This window comes from Lontra canadensis, unplaced genomic scaffold (genome assembly GCF_010015895.1).
Source record: "Lontra canadensis isolate GAN:19392208 unplaced genomic scaffold, GSC_riverotter_1.0 scaffold205, whole genome shotgun sequence".
Lineage (NCBI taxonomy): Eukaryota > Metazoa > Chordata > Mammalia > Carnivora > Mustelidae > Lontra > Lontra canadensis.
The window spans coordinates 979,057-1,006,922 of NW_022631199.1; the positions used below are offsets into that span (position 1 = coordinate 979,057).

General features: G+C 43.7%; 2 protein-coding genes and 1 long non-coding RNA gene across 3 annotated transcripts in view; all 3 read left to right on the forward strand.

The window, feature by feature from the left end:
- LOC116861731 (olfactory receptor 11L1-like) overlaps positions 1-14,933 on the forward strand; it is a 53,033-nt gene extending 38,100 nt beyond the window's left edge. Inside the window, exon 4 of the mRNA XM_032848501.1 lies at positions 14,648-14,933. Within this exon, the coding sequence (XP_032704392.1) occupies positions 14,648-14,933 (286 nt within the window). The remainder of the gene's footprint in view (positions 1-14,647) is intronic.
- Positions 14,931-21,947, forward strand: LOC116861706 (protein FAM71C-like). Its single transcript, XM_032848479.1, has 6 exons — positions 14,931-15,104; positions 16,102-16,278; positions 17,793-17,995; positions 18,409-18,670; positions 19,531-20,117; positions 21,333-21,947. The coding sequence occupies exons 2-6, from the start codon at positions 16,123-16,125 to the stop codon at positions 21,388-21,390; spliced, it is 1,266 nt and encodes a 421-aa protein (XP_032704370.1). The 5' UTR covers positions 14,931-15,104; positions 16,102-16,122; the 3' UTR covers positions 21,391-21,947.
- Positions 21,948-22,764: 817 nt separating this feature from the next.
- Positions 22,765-23,851, forward strand: LOC116861707. The gene is made up of 2 exons (XR_004381533.1): positions 22,765-23,318; positions 23,570-23,851. It is a non-coding gene; the product is annotated as an uncharacterized LOC116861707 (long non-coding RNA).
- The last annotated feature ends 4,015 nt before the right edge of the window (positions 23,852-27,866 follow it).

Sequence of the window (27,866 nt, forward strand, 5' to 3'; positions counted from 1 at the left end):
GTCTCTGGTGTGTGCTGGTGCACTCTGCTATTGTTTTTGGCTTCTCTATCCTTCAGGTGTATCTTCTGCAGAGGATCTCCTTGCCTGCAGTAGGGAATGTTTAGACCTTGGCTAGAGTGTGCTGAGTTTTAACTAGGTGTGCTCTGGTCTGCTTATTAAGTGAGACCTGATTTTATTTCCACTAGAACTGAAGCTTTGCAGAACTCTCCAGTTGGAAGACATGGTGTGTGGAGGGGTTTCTGCATAATATTTATTATATATAGCTATATATAATATAGTTATAATATAGCTATATAGTTGTAACATAATTATATTTAATAATATATAAATAATAAATATATAAATATACAAAATAAATATATAGGTATATTTATAAAATATATGAAATAAATGATATAAAATATATTTTGTAGCAGCATTATTTGATCAATGCTTGATCAAATAATATTTTATCTATTTTAGTTTATAGCAGCATTATTTACAATAATGTTTGTAGCAGCATTATTTATTATAGTCAAGATATAGAAGTAACACAAGTGGGGGGGAGACAAGATGGCAGGGAAGTAGGAGGAGGCGCCTTTTCAACCTGTACCCTAAAGTGAGCTGATTACCTGCCAAAGAACTCCGATAACCCAGGAAATCAGCCTGAGATCAGAATTATACACGTCTGGATCTCTACAGGGGCAGAAGACCCCAGTGGGCAGGTAAAGCGGAGTGGGAACGTCGGACTGATATTGGAAGATAAACAAAAGGGGGAGGGAGCCATCAGAGGGGATGGATTGGAAAGTAATACCCCTAATACAAGAGTGCCCTGCATCTGGGGACCAGCATTAACTTGGAGACTGGTTGAAAGCTCTGCAAAAGAGCAAAGGATCATGGGGGGGGTGGAAATTGTGGGAATCGGGATGGCTAGGGACAGGGGCTTAAGTCCCTGGTCCCAGGACAGCCTCCCCTGGCACGGAGCCAAAGAGAGTGCGGCGGAAAACCAGGTCTTGATCCCTAAGCTGCCAGTGCACCCTAGAATGCATGGGGTCCTGCTTCTGTGAGGGGCTGGGAGCCACGCCAGACGGCAGAATGCCCTAGCCCTGCTACAGAGCCTAAGACCCGTGCACCCCTCACCCTCCCCTGAGAGATGTGTACAAAGGCCCACCTGGCACTCTTAGACCCACGCCATTGTTTCAGAGCCTGAGACACGCCACCCAAACTCCCCTGAGAGAGGTGCGCGAAGGCCCAGCTTGGTGCTTTCGGACCTGTGCCCCGTTCTCAAAGCCTGAGACGCGCTCCTGACCCACAGCCTCCCCTGAGAGAGGTGCACGCAAGTCCGGTGCTCTTAGACCCAGAAAGACCAGGCACTCCCAGCCCAGCCAGCAGAAAAATCTCAGTGTGCGATCTCTGCTTGGAACCTCTCTGGTGGTCTGGAGCTGCCCAGACAGGCCCCTCTGCTGACCTGGTTTTGGGTACAAGCAGAAGATCCTGCATCCCAGGGACCGTGACTCAGAAACTGCTCTGCCAGCGGCCAAGGGGGAATTTATATGGGCTCTGCAGCCAGATTGAGGCTTCTCTCTGGGAGGAAGGTCAGGGTGCAGTTTGCTTTCCTAAAACCTACAAAAACCATCAAAAGCGGTCAAGGCAAGAGGAAAAAAAAAAAAAAAGTGAACAAACATAAAAACCTCCAGAGAATAAAAGCCTGAAAAACCGATTTCCTCAGAGCCCACCCCCTTGAGGGGGGCAGGAGGACTTAACTCAAGGAACATCATGGACTGAAAACCCACGTGGCAGGCCCCTCCCCCAGAAAACCAACCAGGAAAGAAAAAAAAAAAATCTACAAGAGAACAACCACCACTACTTCATAGGACAACTTTTATTTTTAATTTGTTCCCACTATTTTGGATCTTTTTTTTTATATAGATAATTTTTTAACCTATTTACCATCACAGTGACCTGTCCAGTACATCAAATTCCATAATAACCTTCTAACCTGAACTTTTTGATACATACACCTGTGTTTTTCTTTTGCATTTCTATTTTTTAAATTTCTTTTTTTAATTTTAGTTTAGTTTAGTCTAGTTTATTCGTTTTTTATTTTTATTTTCTAATATTCATATAGAGGTAAAATTCAAAGTAATCTCCTTTCCCCAATCAATACTACCCCTATAGGTAAACCAATTTTTAATCCCCCTTTATCTTAGGAAAGTTGAGTTCTTTAACAAAGATATCAAGATACATCCAGGAAGAATCAAAACAAACTTCCTCGCCCACAATGAGAATTTATAACCACTCTCCCATCTTTTTCTTCCTCCAGTGTTTCTCCTTTTTTGTGTTTGTCCTGATAGTATAAAAATCTTAGCTTGGAGTTCTTTTTGACAAGATTCTTCCTTTATTTGCATATATATATATAGATAGATAGATATAGATATAGATATAATTTTTTTTCTCTTGCCATATACTTTTATCAGTCTTTTTGTTTGTCTGTTTTTGTTTGTATACTTGCTAAATCTTACCTTGGGGCCCATTTGGGCTGAACCTTCTCTCTTATCCTTCCTTTCTTTCCTGTCTCTCTCTCTCTTTTTTTCTTTTTCTTTTCTTTTTTCTCTCATTTGGGTGGGGAATCCTGATTGCTCAGAAGTGTTCCAGGGTGCACCTAGGCTGCACCACGGTCGATACAACCAGCTACATCTGTTCAGTCATCTCTCACCAAAATGACTAGGAGGAGGAATGCCCGACAGAAGAAAAATACAGAGGATGGACCTTCTGCAACAGAGCTAACAGCTATCAACATAGACAATATGTCAGAAAGAGAATTCGGGCTACCAATTATCCAGGAAATAGCTAGGTTGGAGAAAGCCATGGATGACCAAATGGAATTGATTAGGGCCAAACTGAAAGTGACCAGAGAGGAAGTTCACAATGTTGGGGCAGAGCTAAAAGCTATCAGAGATGAGGTTCACAATGCTCTCAATGAATTCCAACCTAATCTAAATTCTCTCAAAGCTAGGGTAACTGAGACAGAAGATAGAATTAGTGATCTGGAGGACAAACAGATAGAGAGAAAGGATCAGGAGGAAGCCTGGAACAAACAGCTTAGAAGCCATGAAAACAGAATCAGGGAAATAAATGACACCATGAAACGTTCCAACGTCAGAATCATTGGAATCCCTGAAGGGGAGGAGAAAGAAAGAAGTCTAGAAGATACAGAGGAACAAGTTCTTCATGAAAATTTTCCCAATCTTGCGAATGGAACCAGCGTTCATGTACTAGAGGTCAAACAGTCTTCACCCAAGATTATAGATTCCAGAAAAACATCAAGGCACCTGATAGTCAAACTGAGGAATCATAATTGTAGATATAATCTCTTGAAAGCTGCTAGGACAAAGAGGCTCCTTACTTACAGAGGAAAGCCCATCAGAATAACATCAGACCTGTCCACAGAGACCTGGCAAGCCAGAAAGGGCTGGCAAGATATATTCAGGGCACTAAATGAGAAGAACATGCAGCCAAGAATACTTTATCCAGCAAGACTGACATTCAAAATGCATGGAGAGAGAAAGAGTTTCCAAGACCAGCAAGGCTTAAAAGACTATGCAACCACCAAGCCGACACTGCAGGAAATATTAAGGGGGGTTCTATAAAAGAGGAAAAATCCTAAGAACAGCATTGAACAGAAATATGGAGACAATCTACAGAAAGGAAGACTTCACAGGTAACACGATGTCAATAAAAACGTCTCTATCAATAATCACTCTCAATGTGAATGGCCTAAATGCTCCCATAAAATGGCACAGGGCTACAGATTGGATAAAACGATAGGACCCATCCATATGTTGTCTACAAGAGACCCATTTTGAACCTAAAGATACACCCAGACTGAAAGTGAAGAGTTGGAGAAGCATCTTTCATGCCAATAGGCCTCAAAAGAAGGCCGGGGTAGTGATTCTCATATCAGATAAATTAGATTTTAAACTTAAGGTTGTAGTCAGAGATACAGAAGGACACTACATCATTCTTAAAGGGACTATCCACCAAGATGATTTAACAATTGTTAATATCTATGCCCCCAATATGGGAGCAGCCAATTACATAAGAAAACTGTTTTTCAAGATAAAGCATCATATTGATATGAATACATTAATAGTAGGAGATGTTAACACACCTCTCTCAGAAATAGAAAGATCATCGAAGCAGAAAATCAATAAAGAAGCAAGAGCATTGAATGACACATTGGACCAGATGGACCTCATAGATATATACAGAACATTCTACCCTAAAACAACAGAATACTATTTTTCTCAAGTGCACATGGAACCTTCTCAAGAATAGACCCTATACTGGGTCACAAATCAGGACTCAACCGATACCAAAAGACTGAGATCATTCCCTGCTTATTCTCAGATGACAATGCTTTGAAACTGGAGCTCAATCACAAGGAGAAGTTCCGAAGGAACTCAAACACCTGGAAGCTAAAGACCACCTTCCTTAAGAATGCTTGGATCAACCAGGAGATCAAAGAAGAACTGAAGCAATTCATGGAAACCAATGAGAATGAGGACACTTCAGTCCAAAACCTATGGGATACAGCAAAGGTGGCCCTAAGGGGGAAATACATAGCCATCCAAGCCTCCCTCAAAAAAATTGAAAAATCCAGAACACACCAGCTGTCTCTACACCTTAAAGAACCGGAGAATCAACAACAAATCAAACCAACTCCACACATAAGAAAGGAAATAATCAAGATTAGAGCAGAGATCAATGAGGTAGAAACCAGAGATAGAGTAGAATGTATCAATGAAACTAGAAGCTGTTTTTTTGAAAGAATCAATAAGATTGATAAACCATTGGCCACACTAATTGGAAAGAAAAGAGAGAAAGCCCAAATTCACAAAATTATGAATGAAAAGGGAGAGATCACAACAACAAGGAAGTAGAAACAACCATCAGAAGTTATCATCAACAGTTATATGCCAATAAGTTAAGCAACCTAGATGAATAGATGCAATCCTGGAAAACTATAAACTCCCAAAATTGAACCAGGAAGAAATTGACAACCTGAATAGACTGATATCTAGTAACGAGATTGAAGCAGTGATCAAAAACCTCCCAAAAAACAAGAGCCCAGGACCTGACGGATTCCCTGGCGAATTCTATCAAACTTTCAAAGAAGAAATAACACCTATTCTCCTGAAGCCATTTCAAAAAATTGAAGCAGAAGGAAAACTTCCAGACTCTTTCTATGAAGCCAGCATTACCCTGATCCCAAAACCAGGCAAAGACCCTACCAAAAGGGAGAATTTCAGACCAATATCACTGATGAATATGGATGCTAAGATTCTCAACAAGATCCTAGCAAACAAGTTCCAGCAGAACATTAAAAAGATTATCCACCATGACCAGGTGGGATTCATTCATGGGCTACAAGGATGGTTCAACATTCACAAATCAATCAATGTGATAAAACAAATTAATAAGAGAAGGGAGAAGAACCACATGGTGCTCTCAATTGATGCAGGAAAAGCATATGACAAAATCCAGCATCCGTTCCTGATTAAAATGCTTCAAAGTATAGGGATAGAGGGAACATTCCTGAACCTCATAAAATCTATCTATGAAAGACCGACAGCAAATATCATCCTCAATGGGAAAAAGCTTGCAGCCTTCCCGCTGAGATCAGGAACACAACCAGGATGCCCACTCTCACCACTCTTGTTCAACATAGTATTAGAAGTCCTAGCAACAGCAATCAGACAACAAAGAGAAATAAAAGGTATCCAAATTGGCAATGAAGAAGTCAAACTCTCTCTCTTCGCAGATGACATGATTCTTTATATGGAAAACCCAAAAGACTCCACCCCTAAACTACTAGAACTCATACAGAAATTCAGTAACGTGGCAGGATACAAAGTCAATGTACAGAAATCAGTGGCTTTCTTATACACTAACAATGAAAATGCAGAAAGGGAAATTAGATAATTGATTCCATTTACTATAGCACCAAGAACCATAAGATACCTGGGAATAAACCTAACCAAAGAGGTAAAGGATCCGTACTCCAGTAACTACAGAACACTCATGAAAGAAATTGAAGAAGACACAAAAAGATGGAAGACCATTCCATGCTCTTGGATCAGAAGAATAAACATTGCTAAAATGTCTATACTGCCTAGAGCAATCTATACTTTTAATGCCATTCTGATCAAAATTCCACTGGTATTTTTCAAAGAGCTGGAGCAAATAATCCAAAAATTTGTATGGAGCCAGAAGAGACCCCGAATCACTAAGGAAATGTTGAAAAACAAAAATAAAACTGGGGGCATCACGTTACCTGATTTCAAGCTTTACTACAAAGCTGTGATCACCAAGACAGCATGGTACTGGCATAAAAACAGACACATAGACCAGTGGAACTGAATAGAGAGCCCAGATATGGACCCTCAACTCTATGGTTAGTTAATCTTCGACAAAACAGGAAAAAATGTACAGTGGAAAAAAGTCTCTTCAATAAATGGTGCTGGGAAAACTGGACAGCTATCTGTAGAAGAATGAAACTCGACCATTCTCTTACACCATACACAAAGATAAACTCAAAATGGATAAAAGACCTCAACATGAGACAGGAATCCATCAGAATCCTAGAGGAGAACATAGGCAGTAATCACTTTGATATCAGCCACAGCAACTTCTTCCAAGATATGTCTCCAAAGGCAAAGGAAACAAAAGCCAAAATAAACTTTTGGGACTTCATCAAAATCAAAAGCTTCTGCACAGCAAAGGAAACAGTCAACAAAGCAAAGAGGCAACCCATGGATTGGGAGAAGATATTTGCAAATGACAGTACAGACAAAAGATTGATATCCAGGATCTATAAAGAACTCCTGAAACTCAACACACACAAAACAGATAATCATATCAAAAAATGGGCAGAAGATATGAACAGACACTTCTCCAATGAAAACATACAAATGGCTTTCAGACTCATGATAAAATGTTCATCATCACTAGCCATCAGGGAGATTCAAATTAAAACCACATTGACATATCACCTTAACACCAGTTAGAATGGCCAAAATTAGCAAGACAGGAAACAACATGTGTTGGAGGGGATGTGAGAAAGGGGAACCCTCTTACACTGTTGGTGGGAACGCAAGTTAGTTCAGCCACTTTGGAAAACAGTGTGCAGATTTCTCAAGAAATTAAAAATAGAACTTCCCTATGACCCTGCAATTGCACTACTGGGGATTTACCCCAAGGATACAGATGTAGTGAAAATAAGGGCCATCTGTACCCCAATGTTTATAGCAGCAATGGCCACGGTTGCCAAACTGTGGAAAGAACCAAGATGCCCTTCAATGGATGAATGGATAAGGAAGATGTGGTCCATATACACTATGGAGTATTATGCCTCCATCAGAAAGGATGAATATCCAACTTTTGTAGCAACATGGACAGGACTGCAGAGATTATGCTGAGTGAAGTAAGTCATGCAGAGAGAGAGTCAATTATCATATGGTTTCACTTATTTGTGGAACTTAACAAATAGCCTGGAGGACATGGGGAGTTAGGAGAAGGGAGTTGGGGGAAATTGGAAGGGGAGGTGAACCATGAGAGACTATGGACTCTGAAAAAGAATCTGAAGGGTTTGAAGAGGTAGGGGGGTGGGCAGTTGAAGGACCAGGTGGTGAGTATTATAGAGGGCATGGATTGCATGGATCACTGGGTGTGGGACAAAAACAATGAATACTGTTATGTTGAAAATAAATTAAAAAAAAGTCTATACTTCCTAGAGCCATCTATACTTTTAATGCCATTCCGATCAAAATTCCACCGTATTGTTCAAAGAGCTGGAGCAAATAATCCTAAAATTTGTATGGAACCAGAAGAGACCCCGAATCACTAAGGAAATGTTGAAAAACAAAAATAAAATTGGGGGCATCACATTACCTGATTTAAAGCTTTACCTGAAAGCTGTGATCACGAAGACAACATGGTACTGGCATAAAAACAGAAGCATAGACCAGTGGAACAGAGTAGAGAGCCCAGATATGGACCCTCAACTCTATGGTCAGATAATCTTCGACAAAAGAGGAAAAAATATACAGTGGAATAAAGACAGTCTCTTCAATAAATGGTGCTGGGAAAACTGGACAGCTATCTGTAGAAGAATGAAACTCGACCATTCTCTTACACCGTACACAAAGATAAACTCAAAATGGATAAAAGACCTCAACGTGAGACAAGAATCCATCAGAATCCTAGAGGAGAACATAGACAGTAACCTCTTCGCTATCAGGCACAGCAACTTCTTCCAAGATATGTCTCCAAAGGCAAAGGAAACAAAAGTGAAAATAAACTTTTGGGACTTCAACAAAATCAAAAGCTTCTGCACAGCAAAGGAAACAGTCAACAAAGCAAAGAGGCAACCCATGGATTGGGAGAAGATATTTGCAAATGACAGTACAGACAAAAGATTGATATCCAGGATCTATAAAGAACTCCTCAAATTTAACACACACAAAACAGACAATCATATCAAAAAATGGGCAGAAGATATGAACAGACACTTCTCCAATGAAGACATACAAATGGCTATCAGACACATGAAAAAATGTTCATCATCACTAGCTATCAGGGAGATTCAAATTAAAACCACATTGAGATACCACCTTATACCACTTAGAATGGCCAAAATTAGGAAGACAGGAAACAACATGTGTTGGAGGGGATGTGGAGAAAGGGGAACACTCTTGCACTGTTGGTGGGAATGCTAGTTGGTGGAGCCCCTTTGGAGAACAGTGTGGAGATTCCTCAAGAAATTAAAAATAGAGCTTCCCTATGACCCTGCCATTGCACTACTGGGTATTTACCCCAAAGATACAGATGTAGTGAAAAGAAGGGCCATCTGTACCCCAATGTTTATAGCAGCAATGGCCACGGTTGCCAAACTGTGGAAAGAACCAAGATGCCCTTCAACGGACAAATGGATAAGGAAGATGTGGTCCATATACACTATGGAGTATGATGCCTCCATTAGAAAGGATGAATACCCAACTTTTGTAGCAACATGGACAGGACTGGAAGAGATGATGCTGAGTGAAATAAGTCAAGCAGAGAGAGTCAATTATCATATGGTTTCACTTATTTGTGGAACATAACAAATAGCCTGGAGGACAAGGGGAGTTAGAGAGGAGAAGGGAGTTGGGGGAAATTGGAAGGGGAGGTGAACCATGAGAGACTATGGACTCTGAAAAACAATCAGGGGTTTGAAGCGGTGGGGGGGTGGGAGGTTGGGGGATCCAGGTGGTGGGTATTGGAGAGGGCTCAGATTGCATGGAGCCCTGGGTGTGGTTCAAAAACAAGGAATACTGTTATGTTGAAAAAAAAATAAAATTAAGAAAAAAGTAACACAAGTGCTCCTTGATAGACAATTGATAAAGATGTGGTATACATACTATACAATATTTTAGGTGTAAAAAACAATGAGCTCTTACCACTTGAAAAACATAGAGGGATCTAGTGGATACAGACTAAGTGAAATAAGTCAGAAGAGAGAGACAAATATATGATTTCATTTATATGTGGGATCTAAAAATGCAAAAAAAAAAAAAAAAAAGGAAGAAAGGAACAAAAACCAAACTGTTAAAAACAGAGAATGAACTGGTGGTTATGGGAGGGAGGGTGGAGGGGTTGTGTAAGATAGATAAAAAGATTAATATTTACGAAATTCCAGTACAAAAATACTGGAATCCTTTTATCATGGGGATAGAAAGTACAGTATAGGAAATGTAGTTAATGATACTGTAATAGCATTTTATGGTGACAGACTGTGACTACCCTTATTATGGTGAGCACTGAGGGTTGTGTGGAATTGCTGCATAATGTTATACTCTTGAAACTCATAAAGCATTGTATGTTAAATACACCTCAATTAAAATTAATAAAATAGTCATAAAAATGAAACAGTAAAACACTAAAAAATTTTGGGAGCAACTCAAGTGGAACTGCTTAATAACCTTCTCCCATTGTGTTCCAGGGCCAGTGTGTGGACATGGTATACTCCTTGTTTGTAATGTTTTTGAGAATATTTTTCTCTTGCTCCATTTTGAAAACACCTTTGAAGTTTCATATTAGTGAAATACAAACTAACTCATCCCTCACTGAGAGTATTCACTTATCAGTTGGCTACTATCACTTAAAGAGGACACCAGATTAATGATTTTTTTTCAACTTTAAGTCTGCCATTTGGCAATCTACCTAGATATCTTATTATCAGGTCATTGACTCCTTTCTATAATGACTTTTTTAAAATCTTATTTGTCTTTAGCCATATTTTGGACTTTGTTGTCATTCATAATGGAACTATGTCTTAAATCACTAATTTGGTTAAGCAAACTACTAAATATCACATTGTATCAGTCCCCATGGGTGAAATAACTACGACAACAACAGTTTTAAATTTTAACTTATATCTTGTTATTTGCTCTTTACAATCTGAGACTCTAACAACTGTCACTCCTTTGCCCTTATCTCCAACTAGGCTCGCAGAGGTAAGCCTCAACCCAAAGTCAACCTGGCTTCCAACAAACACATCAGGGTCCAAACAACAGCTGAGTGATCTTAAACAAAAGTACACAAACAGGTAGGACGAGGTCACAATAAGTTGATCATATCCTACTCCCTAGATAATTAATTTTGATGCCAAATCCACCTTTGTCTTTAATTAGTTGTCAGTTCCAATTTCCAAAAGGAGTATGAAATGCCTTTGTGATTTTGTTGAATCCTATCCTCACTTCTGTATAGTAGAACGAGCTGATAGCATTATCTCAGAATTGAAAGATGAAATGTAATCCACATCAATTCCCAGATTAAATCTGGCATATTATTTTGACTCCATTTCTTTAAATGCTTATCGGATTCCAATGATCCTCTTTCCCTCTTACAGTAAATACTTTTCCTATTGAATCTGGATATCTCCACATTTTCCCTAGTCACATTCCTTTTTAGCCTCAGGCTACCAGTGATCACTTTGTGTACCACACCCAGATTTTTTATCACTATCGGATACTATCGCAAGACTTCAAACTCACCTAGACAATAAAATCTTCCATCTAACAGAAACACACATAGCCTTTGAACATCACACCTTTTCCCATCTATTCACACAGGTGTTTCTGGGTAATTTTTTGCATGTAGAATTGCTTCCAATTCTTTACAAAACCATTTTCCTCTCCCACTGTGACTGGAATGGTGTGCATTTTCCCCAGACCAAAGAATCCACCCTGCCCAGGAAAACAGTAAATCTGTGTGGATAACTTTTATGAAAAATTCTTAATCCTCACTTTCCACACTCAATCAATGCCTTAGGGCCTCTCATCTCCTAGAAGAGTCTGCTTAACCATCTTATAAATGTCTTCCCATCTCTTATCCCCCCTCTCTTTGTTTTTTTTTTTTTTTAGTCTTCTTCCATCACTTAAAATTTATGTTTGAATTCCCTCTGTGCTTGCTTGTTATTTATTTGTGTTCACACACTCTTGTTGAAAAATCATATTTATCCCCATATTTTCATATATCATCTATATGTTAAAATCTTGCAAAATTTTAACTATAGAGCAGCCACAACTTTAAGCTCCAGAACTGTATAGCCAATTGTCCATTTGATATCACTCTTTTAAGTCTGTCATATGTGTATAAATACTCTTTCTTCTCTCAATATGCAGAGTCTAGTACTTTTGTTACCACTAGATGTGCCCAACAAATGCTAAAGGGAGTCTTTGAGGTTGAAATGAAAGGTGGATAGTAACTATAAGTCATATGAAGCTATAAAGATCTCTAATAAAGAGAAACAGAAAACACGGTATTATAATTTTGGTATTTCACTCTACTTATTATTTATTATTTCTTAAAATGGAAGCATGTTAAAATAATTTTCAATCTATGTGAAATGTAAGTCAGCATTGTGGTGGCATGAAATGTCCCTCCTTCGCACCCCTCTCTTTATTAACGACAATGAGACATTCACACAGACACACAGAGACATACTCTGTGGAAGTGGTTGGATCTGGTACTAAACTCCAAGGGATGTGGGAGAAGCCTCACCAATCTATGCATCTGCTTACAGGTATACAGACTTAGGTATAGGTGTTAGAAAGAGGAAGATTCACCAAATCGTCCCCAAACACTCTGAGATCTATCTGGGAAAATACTAGAGACTGCTGACTTGGACAGATACCCATGGATAAGAAAGAATTTGTAGCCATACAAACTCACCAAAGGGAGATTCCAGAATGCCACAGGAGCAACGTCACCCTGACATCAAAGCCAGATAAGAACACTATAAGAAAAACAAAACTATAAGCCAATGTTTCTGATGAATATAGATGCCGAAGAAGCAAATAGAGACCCAAGAAATAAACTCCTTCATATACAGTTAACTAATATTTGACAAGGGAACCAAGAAAACTAAACAGAGAAAGGATAGTGTCTTCAACAAATGGTGATGGAAAAACTGGGTAGCCGTATAGAACAGAAAAATGAATTTGTACCTCTATCTTCTATCACTCACAAAAATTACATGACATGGATTAAAGATGTAACGTAAGATATGAAACCTTAAAACTTCTACAACAACAACAACAACAACAACAACAAAACATGAAAGAAGCTCCTTGACACTGGTTTTAACAATGACTTTTTGGGATATGACATCAAAGCACAAGTAGCAAAAGTAAAAAATAACAAGTGGGACTACATCCAATTCAAAAGCGTTTGCACAGCAAAAGAAACAATCAGCAAAATAAAAACACAGCCTATGAAATGGAATATAAAACTCAGTAACAACAACAATCTGATCAAGAAAAATGGTACAGGAACTCAACAGAATTTTTCCAAAGAAGGTATCCAAATAGTCAACAGGTAAGTGAAAAGATGGTCACCATTACCAAGCATCAGGGAAATGCAAATCAAAACCACAATGACATGTTGCCTCACACGACCTTAATGTTGGACTAGATATCAAGAAGAAGACAAGAGACAATCAGTGTTGGAGAGAATGTGGAGAAAATGTAACCTTTGTGCACTGTTGGTAAAAGGTAAGTTGGTTCATTTAGTATGGAAAATAGTGTGGAAGTTCCTAAAACAATAAAAAAAAAAAAAAGAAAGAAAGAAAGAAAAAAGAACTACCTTGTGATCCAGTAATCCTACTTTGAGAAATACAGCAAAAGGAGATGGTATCAGTATCTCAAAGAAAAATCTTCACTCCTATATTCACTGAAGCATTATTCACAATAGCTAGGATATGGACACAATCTAAGTGTTTGTCAATGAATGGATGGATAAAGGATGTGTGGTGTTTACATGGGATGGAATATATCTGGACATGGAAAAGAAGACATTTGGAGCATCACTGGTGCTATTATTGAGGGCATTATACTAAATGAAATAACTGAGACAGAAAGATAAACGCTGCATGACATCATTTATATATGGAAGTCTAGAAAAGCTGAATTTATAAAACAGAGTAGATTGGTGACTAACATGGGTGGGATGGGAGGTTAGGGAGATGTTAAAGGATATAAACTTGTAACGGGTAGTAAATAGGGAAAACGAATGCACTAGCATAAGGAAGGGAATCATAAAATATTAGAACCAAGACAAATAAAATAGAGAATGAAGAAAAGAGAACATCAGGGAAGGGTCAGCTCCTAAGATATCATCCTGTCCACCCGTGCTTGGTGTGCCTGGGAGCACGATCCAGGGAGGGTAGGGGACTGCAGTGAGGACAACTTCAGTCCTCACCAATAGCCAGCCCCAGCCCCACAGAGTCTGAAGAGTCCTCTCTGACAGAGGTAGCCTGATCCTGGGCTAGTCCTAGCTTTGTACTTGGCACTCCTTGGTGAGAGGAGAAGCCACGCTCCTTGGACTTACTGTGCATGGTCCCCTAGGAGTCCCTGTTTGTTCTGCAGGGAGGATTGACCCGGGGACTCCCCCGCGGGTCTGCCGTACTCTGGACCAGGCTGTGTGTGGGTAGATGCGACTCTGCTGTCCCCTGAAATAAAGTTGCCTCAAAGTAGGTCAGTGGATGCTCTATTCCTGGTTCTCCTGAGGCCTGCGGCCACAGACACTCACTTGAAGAATGCATGGAACTGGTCAGCTGTAGGGGCTTGTGGATTCAGGTGGACCGGGGCTACGAGCTCCTCCAGCAGTTCTCCAAATGCCTGCTTTCCACGAGGTCCATCTGCTCAGTTTGTACAAGACAAGGAGTTTTGATCTCCAGAGACTCTAGAAAGACCCTGAAGTCATCCGAATACAGAACGTTTCTACCCTGTCTGGTTGTTCAAAAACACTGCTTAGATGCTGTGCCTTAGCTAGTTTTCTGGTTCCGCTCCTGAGACGGCCTTGACCCTACTTGGCCCAGTCCCGGAGGGCTGACATCAGGGACTGCTGCAGCCTTAGTGCACAATGCCAGGAGATGCAAAGGAGCAGGGCATCCTGACAGGAGCGGGGACACCCTTGTGCCGCCTTTTCTGTAAACCCAAGAAGGCTAAGTTCCCGGTTCCTGCTCTCTGCAGCACCAAACCCCAGAGACATTTAGTGCGCCCTTTACTTCTGCGCATGCGCGCTGACCTACCACCCTCGCAAGGCGGTGACTGCGCTTGCGCAGCTGCTGGCCCGCCCTTAAAGGGGCATACACACAGTTGGCGGCCTTCGCTCAGGCGCTCTTGCCCTCCGGTCCCGCCCTGAAGTGGGCGGAGTTTGCGGCCCCCGCGCGGGAGTCCGCTCCTGCGCTCGCCTCGCCGGCCGCCGCGGGCTGCCCCTCCCGGCGGAGGCAGCGCCTGCGTCTGCGCGTCCTGCGCTGGGGCGTCGCCTGTGCGTGGCCGCTGTTTGTGCGGAGGGGCGGCTGCGGGGATGAGGGCACAGTGCTGTGCGACGGCTCCAGCTCACAATGACAGAGCTGAAGGGCGGCCTGTGTGGGGCGGAGACAGGGCTTCCGGGGGACCGCGGCCGAGAGCGTGTTCGGGGCAGGGCGGGGGCGCCCTGGCCGCTGGAGCGGCCGGTGCACCTGGGGTTCCAGAGGTCGGGTCTGCTGCGGCCCGCCCGTGCCCACCCAGAGGCCAGGGGTCAGTCCTCAGTGGCCCCACGGGACTGGGGGGCGTAGGGAGGGGTGCTGGGCGGGGGAGTGATAGTGGGGTGGCCATGCCAAGACCATGATCTAGACGAGGTGGGGTGCGACAGTCGGGTGGCCGCTCCAGGACCGTGACCTACACCAGGTCGGGGTGTGACGGTGGGGTGGACGCGCCAAGACCGTGACCTAGACCAGGGTTAGGTGAACCCGACCCGTGCTTCGTGGGAGAGCCCCGGGAGGAGACCCCTGGGGTGGGCTGGGGCAGACCCTCATCAGGACCCGGGTTCAGAGTGCAGATCCCCTGAGGAGGCGAGGGCAGGAAGGTTGTAGGAGAGAGCCTTACCAGAGTAGGGACTCAGCGGGGGTCGGGGTGGGCTTGATCCTGACCCTGACCCAGGAGGGAAGGGACAGTGGTCTAAGTGGACCTCAGCTGGGGTCGGGGTCGGGTGGGGCTGGTCCTAATCCTGACCCAGGTTGGAGGGGACGGTTGTCTAAATGGAAAGCCTTCCCGGAGGGAATAAGTAATGAAAAGCTCAGATCAGGTGACCGTCTTTGTTTCGATAGAAGTGCTGGCCACTTTTCTTGGATGCAGTGAATCCGCAGTGAAGGTCAGAGGCCTGGGCCAGAGAGAGTGGGGAAATGAAAGTTGGGGTCTCTGAGGCCAGGCCTGTCCACAAGGTTGTAGAGGTTCACTGCACAAGGCAGTGGCTGAGGAGTGAGGGTAAGGGTCTGCACGGCGGCCTGCGCTGTGGCTCCTGAACTGTGCAGGTGTCCTGGTGCTGGCCTCCCTCAGCCAAGGACAGGAGGCCTTCCTCCAGGTCCCCCATGGGCACCCGGCTGGCCGGTGTGGGGGGCATATGTGCGCAGGGGACCCTGTGTCAAAGTCACACCACAGCAGGATATGGCTGTTAACTCTGTGCCAGCACGTGTGCGCTGGTGCTGAGGAAACAGCCCACGTCACAGGGGCAAGAAAACCTCTGATCTCTCTGCAGGTCTCTTAGTGCAAGGGAGCCATGGACAGCGACAGGGAGTCAGCAGACCCCAGCACCCAGAGCTGCCCTGTGCTGCCCATGTTCCACAGCTCTGTAGGGAAGCTGCACCAGCTGCTGGGCAAGGGAGAGTATGCGCTCCTGAAGGACCTCCCCACATTTGAGAGTGACTTCATACAGGTGAAGGGCCATCCCTCTCCTCCCAAATTCATGGTCCAGTCCCCCCGTCCTACCCGATTCACGGTCTGGTCCCACTTCTCCCTGATTCATGGTGCCCCCTTTTGCCCATTTCTCCCCGATGCATGTATGTGCCCCCTCTTCCTCCCTTTCCTTCTTTTCTTCCCACAACAATACTGTAGACCTATTATGTTCTGAGTGTGTAATGATATCTTGAGTGACTTTGCAGGTGGGTAGAGGAGAGTAACTGTTTTTTTGTTTGTTTGTTTTTTTCACTGCATGATTTTTCCAGCATGTTTTATCCAGTGTCACGCTTTGCCGTACATAATGCCCTTATTGTCAGGCAGGTGTTGTCCTGTGTCTGTCCTTACTAAACGCTTAATAACTCTCGGAGATCAGTCCGGTCGTGGGTTTGACAGGTGAACTTGTGCCATGAGGTCCTGCTGGTTGGGCTGTTTGCCATTGCTTTTCCTCCCTCAGGATGTTCTGTAGGAAATCGAGGTTACAGGTCCTGCAATCATGTGTATGTGGTTCTCTCCAGGGTCCAGCTCAGGCTGGTGTCCATCCCCTGTGAGCCTCACAACAATCTACTTATGTCGGCAGCACAAAGACCCCCTTGTCCTGAGAGGCCGACTGAGCCCCAGGGAGTGATGTGACTTTCCAGGTCGTTAGGCTTTCAGCTCAGGGAGTTTCTGGTCTACACAGTTTTCAGGATGGTGGTGTTGGCTGTGGCATCCAGTATGCCCCGGCCATGCAGCATGAGCAACTACACCTGTAGGGGTGAGGCAGGGAAGAGGGTGCAAGGGGACAGGTGCCACCTGACCCGGAGCTCCATGACCGCTCAGCTATGACTCTTGCTCAGCCTTGGTTCTTCCTTGGAGTCCCCCGAAAAGCCTCGGGGACCCCGATGCCGGGTCCCTCCCCCAAGATTTGGGTGCCGTGACTGGGCGGTCTGGGCCGTGGAGCCCCTGGCTACCCAAAATATGAGGGCGGGATTCCAGCCGGTGAACGCACCCAGACTCAAGACGTGGACTGTCCTGCTCGCTCAACCCTTGTTGAGTAAGTGACGACATTTGGCCTCCTTAGCTCTAAATTCTTCCTGAGTCTGCTAAGAACTTGGATGTTTACTTAGGTAACCACGGCCCGATTTCCTGCCCTTTGCCTAGTGGTGTGTGTGTGTGTGTGTGTGTGTTTTCTCAGTCATCCCCATGGTGTTCTCAGCAGCAGGGTTTCCCAGCCCAGATCATGTGTTGCGCTTGACTGTCCCACCTTTAATCCCTTTATGTTTTAGGGTTTCTTGCCTTGGTATTTTTGAGGTGGAAAGCTGTTCTTGGTCTTAATACAATGTCTGTTTCGCGTGAGCCCAGTTGTCCCCACGTTGCGCGGCTGGGACTCGGCCTGCTGAGTTTCAGCCACACACCGAGAGCTGCGGTAGCCGCTTCTCCGAGGAGTGGGGCCGAGGAAGACAGGAGAGAATACACGGCCAAGCCACTGTCCTCTTTCTTCCATCACCACAGGTCAACAGACGGGGAGAGGTGATTGACGTGCACAACACCGTGCACGTGGTGACAGTTGGTGTGGCCTACACCGGCCAGCACCTACCAGTGCCCGATGTGATGCTGCTGGCCCAGCCGGCCACACGTTGTGTGGCCGGTGCTGGTGATGACTCCGACACCCAGAGAACGGACCTCAAGGCAGCAGAGAGCTTGGAACTGACCAGGCAAGTGCGGGAGTTTGCGTCCGTCTGTGTGGGATGTGTGCAGAGTGCGCACGCCCGTCACTCCTTGACCCGCAGCCACGTCAGAATCAGAGGAGGCAATACTGGGCTCAAGGCCAGGAGGACAGTTGGGGGCACATGGCAGCAGCCCTTGCATGGCAGAGTGGGGAGTAGGGGGTTCCTAGCAGGTGGTCAGGAGTCAGCCTGGTGTCCTATGCGGTCCGGCAGGCGAAGGGCTAGCTCCAAATTACGGCGGCATGTCTCAGGAACATGGCTCTGGCAGGAGGGCTGAGCTGGGTGGACAGGATTTGGCAGATCCTTTAGGAAATAATAGATTCTGACAGGGCCGGAAGACTGCCTCCCTGTTTCTTCCCCTTTGTCTCAGCCTAATGCCCCACTTCTTTGCTGCCCAACAGGCTGCTTCCTTTGAAGTTTGTGAAGTTATCCATCTATAATCACGACAAAAAGCAATTCCAGCTGAAGCTTGCCACGGGCCGCTCTTTCTACCTGCAGCTGTGCCCTCCTTCCAATTCGAAGGAAGATGTGTTTGCCTTCTGGGAGGACCTGGTGGGCCTGCTGAGGCCCCCCATGGAGGCGTACAGTGGGACCCAGGCCCAGCCTGTGGGTGACATGGTCTCCATACCCGGGCTGGAGGCAGAGGACAGGAGGAGCTCATCTGTAAGCCTTTGTGTGGACTCTGGGCGGTGGGGCCAGGGTGACTTGGAAGATCAGCGAGGGCCCTTCCAGGCAGCTCTCTGAGACTCCCTGGGAGAAAGCACTGCCTTCGGGAGAGCTCAGGCCCCATTAGGCACCATGCATAGACCTTGCCTTACTGGAAAGGTCCCAGTGCTTGTGAACACCTGTGGCCCCTCACATGCCGGCTCCTCTGATCTCATGGCCGATGAAGCAGTGCCCCCAACAGCACCTCCTCTGCCCAGTCCACCCTGGACCAGTTGCTACCGCAATCCAGGCCAGCGCGTGTGTCGTGGGACACTGGCAAGCGTGTGGCAGTCGTTCCTTAGCTGGAGCCATACACGGAGCTCTGTTCATGAGCAGCATGGCAGGTGTGCACAGCGTGTGCTCTGTATGAGAGTATACACTGAGCACGGCTCGGCCAGCAGTCTCCCCCCAACCCACCCCAGAATCTGTTGTGCAGAAATGCTAAGACGAGTGTGTCAAACGGCCCTTTGAGGGTGCCATCTGAATGGGGGGAGTGCCCTCCTGGCAGCACAACTGTGTCTGCACAGAACTCGAGTGACCATGGTGGGGGTGCTTTGAGGCCTCCCTGTGGGCAGGGCCTCCCTGCTCGAATGGCCTTCCTGCATGGCCTTCCTGCACCACCTTCCTGTGCCACAGCCTCCCTGTGGGCACAGCCCCCCTGCCCCCATGGCCTCCCAGCGCTCCTGCCTCCCTGCGTGCACCAGACTTGAGGACCCCACAGGTTCTCCCAGTTACAGCCCTGCAGTAGCTTAGCTTAGGTGATCATCCCTCCTCCCCTCACTGTCTTCTCCAATTCCCTGTTTCTTCTCTCGACACAGGCCATGGAGCTCCACAGACAAGGGGACCGAGATCAGGTCAACAGCAGCAGCCTTTCCGTGCTCAGCGATATGTCCCTGGCTGCCTCCCTGGCCTATATGGGTGGGGAAGGAAACCGAGTGCAGGCCTCGTACTGTCTGCACAGGAACACGCCGTCTGTCCTTAGCCCAGCACCTCCAGAGATGGATCGCGGGGTGACCCCGGGGGCAGCAGGAACTCTGCAGGCTAGCATGAAGGGGGCCTCAGTTGGGGGCACAGACAGGAGCCCTGTTGGCAACACCGCAGACGGTTCGGACGCAGGACCCTCTGTCTGGGCCGATCCCGATGAAGGCAGCACAAGCAAACCAGATGGACACCAGAGACTCTCGCCGGTCCAGGCCAAAGCCCCGAGGACGAGTAAGGACAAGGAGAGAATGCCCACCGAAAGGCTTTACCTTCTTAGCAGGATATGGGAAAACACATCATTCCTGAAGTCACAGGGAACCCCGTGGGGAGACAAAAGGGAGAATCAGGGCAGCCTCAAGGAGCGAGGGTGTGGCTCCCTGCTGCAGGAGTACATAAGCCTCAGCCTCTCCCAGAAGGGGTCCAGGTGGGTGGTCCGACTTCCCTTACCTCCTGCTTAGAGTGTTTCCGTTTTCAGAGGAGGGGAGCACTGTCTTCACCCCCCACCCTTAGGACCGTGCCCTCCAGTAGAAGGGGTTGCACACTGTTTCACTCACCCTTCACACTTGCTGTAGACCATTGCACATGCTGAACCCTGGGTGGCGCAGGCAACGGGCAGGGCAGACAGAAAGGGGTGGTGTGAGCGTGATAGGGTTGGGCTCTGAGGATAGGGACATGCTTGGCCCCTCAGGAAGGAAGCTGAAAGGCATGCTTCTTACCTGGTCGGTGCCATCCTGTGTGCATACACCTGATCCTCACAACCAGAAGCAGTACTGCTATTGAGCTTGGTTTTGCAGAGGAAGGAGCTGGGGGCTCTGAGGCCAGGAGTGATTTGGACAAAGATACACTCAGAGGTTACTGTACAGTGTCTTTCTTGCAGCTGAACTGTGTTTTTCCTCAGCACTTGGGGATGATTCTGATTACTCATTTCAAAGACAAAAATGCATACTCTTAAAAAAAAATCAAGACTTGTCGAAAAATTGGCAAACAATAGTACAGTTTCCATAGATTTCTCCTCCAGCCCCCTTTCATAGTAAACTGTCAGATACGTAATAGTGACTCAGATAAACACTTGGATTGCATTGGCATTTTGTTTCCAGGATCCCACACTGCATTTACTGGTTATTTCTTTGCAAAAACCTAGTTTCCCCTAGTTGTTTGCCCCCCCTCATTTTTAACGTTCATAAGTGGATTTTGTCTGTACCCATTATGCTTGTGGTATTTCCCTAATGAATTTATGTTTCCCTGATAGCCTCTGTCTGTATTAATTGGAATCCACTGTTAGGAAGCAGTATGCTTTCCCCCTCATTTATGTTTTTATTCCATTATTTATTTATGACATGGATATTTAGTCTATGGGTTTTAATCAACTTTTCTTTTTGTGCTTTGATTATTCTAACTAAGATCAGTGCAAACTCCTTTATGTTGTTTCCTGAGTTCCTTCGACAAGCCCCACCTTTTCTTTTAGCATTTCTGGCACATCCATTTGTTCAAAAGTCATATTTTCCCCATCCCAGCTCTGTAATCAACTGCTTCCCCAGGGAGTCCCAGCTCTTTTTATTGGAAAATGTCATTTATGTAACTAAATGTTGTCACTACGTGGTACTTGTTATGACTAGCTTTGTTCTGTTTTGTTTTGCAGGTTATCTCAAAAATTGAGGAGGAGCTTGTCTAGGACGAGGTCAGGTAGGGTGCCATAATCCAGGGGTTGGTTTCCTTGTCCCAACCCCTCTTGTGCAGCTTCGCCTGGTCTCCGAGGCAACACACATTAGCCATTCATGGAACTCAAGGATATCAACTAGAATGGATCTCAGATGTCAACACCATTCACCCACCCACTTCAAAGATAGGGAAACATAATTTTCTCAAAGTGGGTCAATTTATTCCTTTCTTGAAACAATTAAATGCCTAGTACATGCCCTGTGATAATACCTGGTATATATAAACAGTTGGGCAGAGTGGGGGTACATGCCCAGATGCAGTCTCACAGGGTGGAGACCGCTGGGGGAGTTCAGGACGCTCACAGCTCAGGGTAATTGGACAGGAGATGCAGGGGGCAGGATCCACTCAGGTAGTCATGGGACACGACCTACAGAGATGTAGGGCACAAAGGAGGGACTTGTCCACACCTCTGCTTAGAATGGCCACTGCCTGAGTACGTATGGGAAAACTGGAATCAGAGAAACCCATTGGGACTCTGGCCACGTAGGGGAGAGATAGATGATAAAAGCCCCGAACAACAGGCACGTAGAGGGGACATGAGCATAGACCCCAGAGAACATGGGAACGATTAGATGAGTGAGGGATGATCAAGAATATGAAATGACACATATTCTCTTGGGCACGGAGATGGTAGTGCTGTTCATACATGTGGGGGGCATAAAGAAGGATGAGCAAATACAGTATTAATTAACTGACTTGGCCTTTGTATTTCAAGGTGTTCCAGTTTGATAAGACAGTATCTGATCATTCATCATTTTTTTTAAGACTTATGTATTTCTTTTAGAGAGAGCAAGCAGGGAAGGGCAGAGAGACAGGGAGAGAGAGAACCCTAAGCAGATTCCCCACTGAGCATGGAGCCTGACGGTTCTCTGATCTCATGACCCTGAGAGTAGGACCTGAGCTAAAACCAAGAGTTGGATGCTCAACCAACAGAACCACCCAGATGCCCCTGATTCATTATTTTTTAAGTAAACATTGACTTTGTGCCTACTATGTGTCCGTTTCTTTGCTCTGGACAGGGTAGGGTGAGTGGGGTGTGCAGCCTGGTGAACCAAAGCCATAGGGAGTGTGAAGTCTTTGTAGGGAGATGAGCTGTGTTAAGGGTAGAAAGACTGCAGCTTGGGGCAGAATATGAGGGATACTTTTCCAGTACCACAGCTTACGGGAGAAGAGGGAACATCCCAGAGACAGTCACTAGTTGAGTTTGGCTGCAGTGTAGCATGGCCATGAAAGAGATGGTAAGATTGTGAAATGGGTGGGTCCATATTGCCACACCTGTCAAATACCACACTTAGAAGTTTGTACTGATTTGGGGGCCTTTTGGTTTTGTGTGTTTTTTTCGTTTTTGGCAACAAATGATATGATCAGTAGGCTTTTGAACCAGAATCCATGAGTGAATTAAGTGAGGGTCAAAATTAAGAATCTCTTTCTTTCCTCATTGTCTGTGGGAAATCTTCATGGTGTACCATCCTTACTCATTTCCAGGATCCTGAAATTGAACTCTCCATATGGTTTTCTGTTCAGACCTTCAAGCTCTCTATAATGCACAGACTGCATTACGAGTGTCTGAGAGTTGAAGTTTCAGTGAAACAGGCTCTTTCTAATAAATGATAAAGCCCACAGTAGGTCAGGTAGGAGCAGAGTGGAGGAGGGTAGTGGAGGAGGCTCTCATGCTGTCAGCAGGGTGTGCTGAGGACATCACTGGTACCCTAGCATTTGTGACCAGGGAGGCCATCTATAGCCGTGGAAGACCATTACAAGAGACTGGTCATGGGGAGCAAGCTACTTCCGGAGAGCTTCCTTTTTGCGTTGAATAAATAAGACTTGCCTTTTCACAATAAAACGCTATTGTTTCTTTCATTTACATGTTCCATGGAAATGACCTCAGAAGATTTTGTGACATCAGGTAAGCTGTAGCCTGAGACCCTAGCTTCCTTCCTAGCTCTGCTCACACCTTTGCTCAACGGAGCCAATGGGAGTAGTACCTCTTGCCTTAAGCCCTGTCTGCCTTTGGTTCCTTGGGCTGTCCTCAAAGTCACATTCTGTTGGCTGGGAGGCACTCCATTTCTCCATCCTCATTCCCTTCCCTCTGAAGGTCAACCATCAGAGATGTTACATCCATTAGACTAAGGAGGGGTGGGGCTTGTGTCCACTCAGGATATTCATGGGCAGGGGAGGAAGAGCACAGCTACATCTTTCAGTAAGAAGAAGAACAACAACCATCTGGAGTGAGCAATTTCACATCCAGGTCAATACCCTGAGGAAACTCCTACTTGTGTTGCAGAAGAAAACTGAGAATTCTGGAACAAAGCACAGGAAATAGCTCCCATGTTCATCAAATGAAGAGTTGATAAGTTAGGGTATATAGGTACAGGGGGTTACTGCACCATATGGGCAGCTATGCACATTGGCAGGGATGAATGGCACTGTGGAATAAAAGAAAAGTCAAAAATAAGAATTTCATTTACAGAATGGCTTGAAAATGAGAGAAAATGAGATATGACTGCATATTGGGTTGTTTCTCTTGAGAAAGTTATCTCTGTGGTGCAAAAGAGGCATCCTGGGAAATATACATGAGAGACCCAACATTGCTGGAAATCGTCCTGTTTCATAAATAAGGTTTTGGATAGACAGATACTTAATTTTCATATTTTAACATCTCTGAAAGGATGATCCCTAGGTGATATTTGTTATCATTGCCTTAGAAATAAATGATTTATTTTAGCAGCTTTGGTTTTCATGTAGTTACAAAAGTAATATGTGTCAAAAATTAGACTGAAGGATAACTTTTAAAGAGTATGGAATACAAATCAGTAACAAATCATTGTATTAGTTGGCAACATTTTTTCTTTGTTATGATGCATAAAATAATATCTTTTGAACTGATAGTATTATCCTTCAAGTGAAATACTGATTTTTACTTTAATCTATACATGTATTTTATATATATATATATATATATACACACACACACACACACACACACACACTTTATTGCATATATGATATATTTTATGGTAAAGAATCTGTTGTCTGTCTTCCTACCTTCATCTGTGTACAGATACAGATACCTTTAATTTAGGACCATGGGACTGGGAAATATGAGAGATTGAGGCAGAGACTACTAGTTCTCTACTCATTGTCCATTCTTATTTTCCCTGCTAATGACCTTAATTTAATTGGGAACAAGACTCCCCACGCCCACAATAGCCTTGGCTTCTTACTGCCTGAGGACAATTAGAGAAGGACGCATAATTTATTAATATTACTGGTAGATGTACCACTTTGTTGAGATGAACCTCTTCATTTTCCATGACGTTTTGAAATTATATTTTAATGACCTATATTAACTATCTTTTTTTTTTTTTGAGATGTTAAGATTTTCCATTTCCTTTTATTTGTCAGACACTGTGGCATTATATTCTGATTAACGGAGTAATATGGGATTCCAGATCTTGAATACATCCTATGGATAAAGCTGATTATTGGGTTTTTATATAACCTGGATGGGTTCAGCCATAGGTCCTACCTGCCCCCTCTGGGTTTTGCTTTGCGCCTCAATGCGATTTTAAAATATTTCTGGTGTGGTTGTTATCTATCCCACACAGGCATTAGTGTGGATGGTTTGGAGTCTCTGTGGCAGTTTAATGCACACTTTTGTCCTCAAAGATTTGGATGTGCTCTTTACTTTTAAATTCAGGCATCTGCAGCCTAGATAGGAGCCTAGTTTATATACAAATTCATGGGATTGCTTACGTATCTCAGCTATGTCTGCAACATTTTTATGTTCCAAGGGGGTCTTTTCCTCGTCTTCTTACTAGTCATTGGGACTTAGTTACCTTGCTCTGATGGGCACTTCCCACAACTATGTCTGTCTCCCTGAATGAAAGACCAACAGGAATGCTTGCTTCCCATATGATTGGGATCAGAGAGCCTGTAGTCAAAGAGAAGTGTTCTTCTTGGATCCCATTTTATGTGCACTGTTGGCACTGGTGCTACAGGATTGCCTAGGCTCTGGGACAGAACAGAAAAAAGAGAGAAAGAATTTCCACCACTCACTCTGACCTGAAAAGTACTGTATTTTACTTCTCGGTACAGAAGTGCATAGCTTCTCTTAGACTTCTGTCTGTCGGTTGTCAATGTGAAGTTCTGGGTTTCAGGCTTCTTTTGAGTACAGGCTAAGAGAAACCAGAAGATTAAAATAATATAATAATAATAATAATAATAATAATAATAAAATAAAAAAGCAAATATTTGTTAGGTGGTACTTCAATATATATTTTCCTTAAGCATTTCATTGTGTAGCTACAAAATAAATAAAATTTATAAAACCACTGTGACAGTTTTATGCCAATAAAGTTAACAGTGATTCCTTAATATTTTAGTAACTACTTAAATTTTCTTAATCATATCATGGTATTTTCAGTAGGTTCATGGTAAATAAGATCAAAACTGGATCAATGCCTTTTATTTAGCTTATATTTCACTTAATTTTATGGTAAAACGTATTTGTAAGTAATCTATGAAAAATGGAGAAAACTATGTATTCTGCCATTGCTTTGTGCAATGTTTTCTAAGTATCAGAATTTTGTGTAAATCTACAGCATCTTCACTGACTTTCATCTTTGTACTCTTACCAATTGATAGAGATTGGAATATTTGGCTGTAATCATAGATATGTCTGTTTTGCCTTCCAGTTCCATCAGTTTTGTGTTTTTTGTTTTGTTTTGTTTTGTTTTGTTTTCTGTTTCATTTTGTTTTACCTCCATGTAATTTGAAGCTTGTCTATTTGATTCATAAACATTTAGGATTGCTCTCTTTTTTGGGATAAATTATTCCTTTGATGATTTAAAATGGCCCTCTTTATTTCTGATGATATTCTACACTCTGAAATCTGATTTTCCAGATGTGAATAGAGCCAGACCAGCTGTTTGGGTATTAGTATTAGCATGGTATATTTTCCCATCCTTTTAGTAAGTTTGTTTCTCCACAGTGAGTTTCGTATAGACAGAATATAGTTGGGTTATGTCTATTTGTTGATTTTATTTATTTTATTTTTTAAACTTTTTTTTCCCTTAATATTTGCCTATCTATTTGAGAGTGAGCAAAGAAGTAGGGGAAGGAGGCAGAGGGAGAGCAAGAATCTTAAGCAGACTCCTCACTGAGCACAGAGCCCAGAGCAGGGCTCCATGACATGACCCATGAAATTGTGACCTGAGTCGAAACCAAGAGTCAGAGGCTTAAACAACTGAGCCACCCACGAACTCCAGATCATGTTTATGTTTATTTTTATCTAATTTAACAATTTTTTTTTTGAGGGAGAGGGACCAGGGAGGAAGGGACAGAATCATAAGCAGTTTCCACACTGAGATCATCTCAGTCCCAGATCCCTGAGATCATGACCTGAGCTGAAATCAAGAGGTGGGCACATAACTGACTGAGCCACCCAGGGGTCTTTTAGTTGAGTCACTTGGGCCACTTCTATTTAGTTTATAAGTGATATATTTGCACTTAAATGTACCACATTTATATATATAATCCATTTGACCTATGTGTTTTGTGTTTCCTTTTTTATCTATTATTTTGGCCTCATTTTTCATTAAATATTTTTGTGTAATTATATTTTATTGCCTGATAGATTCTTAAGTAAAATGTTTATAGTACACATATTTCCTCCATCATAGTCTAATTTCAAGTGATACTATGGTACTTCAGTTACAGCTAAAAACCATGCAGAAATTTACATCCATTTCCCCATCTTCTAGATTTTGCACTATACTTGATATACATTTCCCTTTCACTTAAGTTAGAAAAACACATCACTGCTATGTTACTCATTTTTTGTTAAGCTTCCATTATTTTCTGAAGATATGTAAATATTAAAATATTGTTATCTCTACTTTTCTTGTTTTTCATCTTTTCTTTTTGTAGATCCTGATCTCTATCTGCTAGTTTCCTCATAATCAGAGAACATCTTTTATTGGTTTTCTCAAATTGACCTCATTGACATTTATTAAATATTCCATTCAAGGACAACTAAATGCACATTCACCTCAAGTGCACATAAAACATTTAATAAAATAAGCCTATTTTTTCCTCAGGTTTTTATTTAAATTCCAGTTAGTTAACATAGAGTGTAAAATTAGTTCCTGGTGTACAATACACTGATTCAATACTTCCATACAGAACCCTATGCTCATCACAAGACCCTGCAATTGCACTACTGGGTATTTACCCCAAAGATACAGATGTAGTGAAAAGAAGGGCCATCTGTATCCCAATGTTTATAGCAGCAATGGCCACGGTTGCCAAACTGTGGAAAGAACCAAGATGCCCTTCAACGGACGAATGGATAAGGAGGATGTGGTCCATATACACTATGGAGTATTATGCCTCCATCAGAAAGGATGAATACCCAACTTTTGTAGCAACATGGACGGGACTGGAAGAGATT

What these genes read in the sequence shown, in the direction of transcription:
- LOC116861706 (XM_032848479.1), top strand. Translation starts at nt 16,123, where the DNA reads ATGGACAGCGACAGGGAGTCAGCAGACCCCAGCACCCAGAGCTGCCCT. An exon ending in TTGAGAGTGACTTCATACAG is followed by an intron (nt 16,279 to 17,792) that starts GTGAAGGGCCAT and finishes CCATCACCACAG; the next exon opens with GTCAACAGACGGGGAGAGGT. An exon ending in AGGACAGGAGGAGCTCATCT is followed by an intron (nt 18,671 to 19,530) that starts GTAAGCCTTTGT and finishes CTCTCGACACAG; the next exon opens with GCCATGGAGCTCCACAGACA.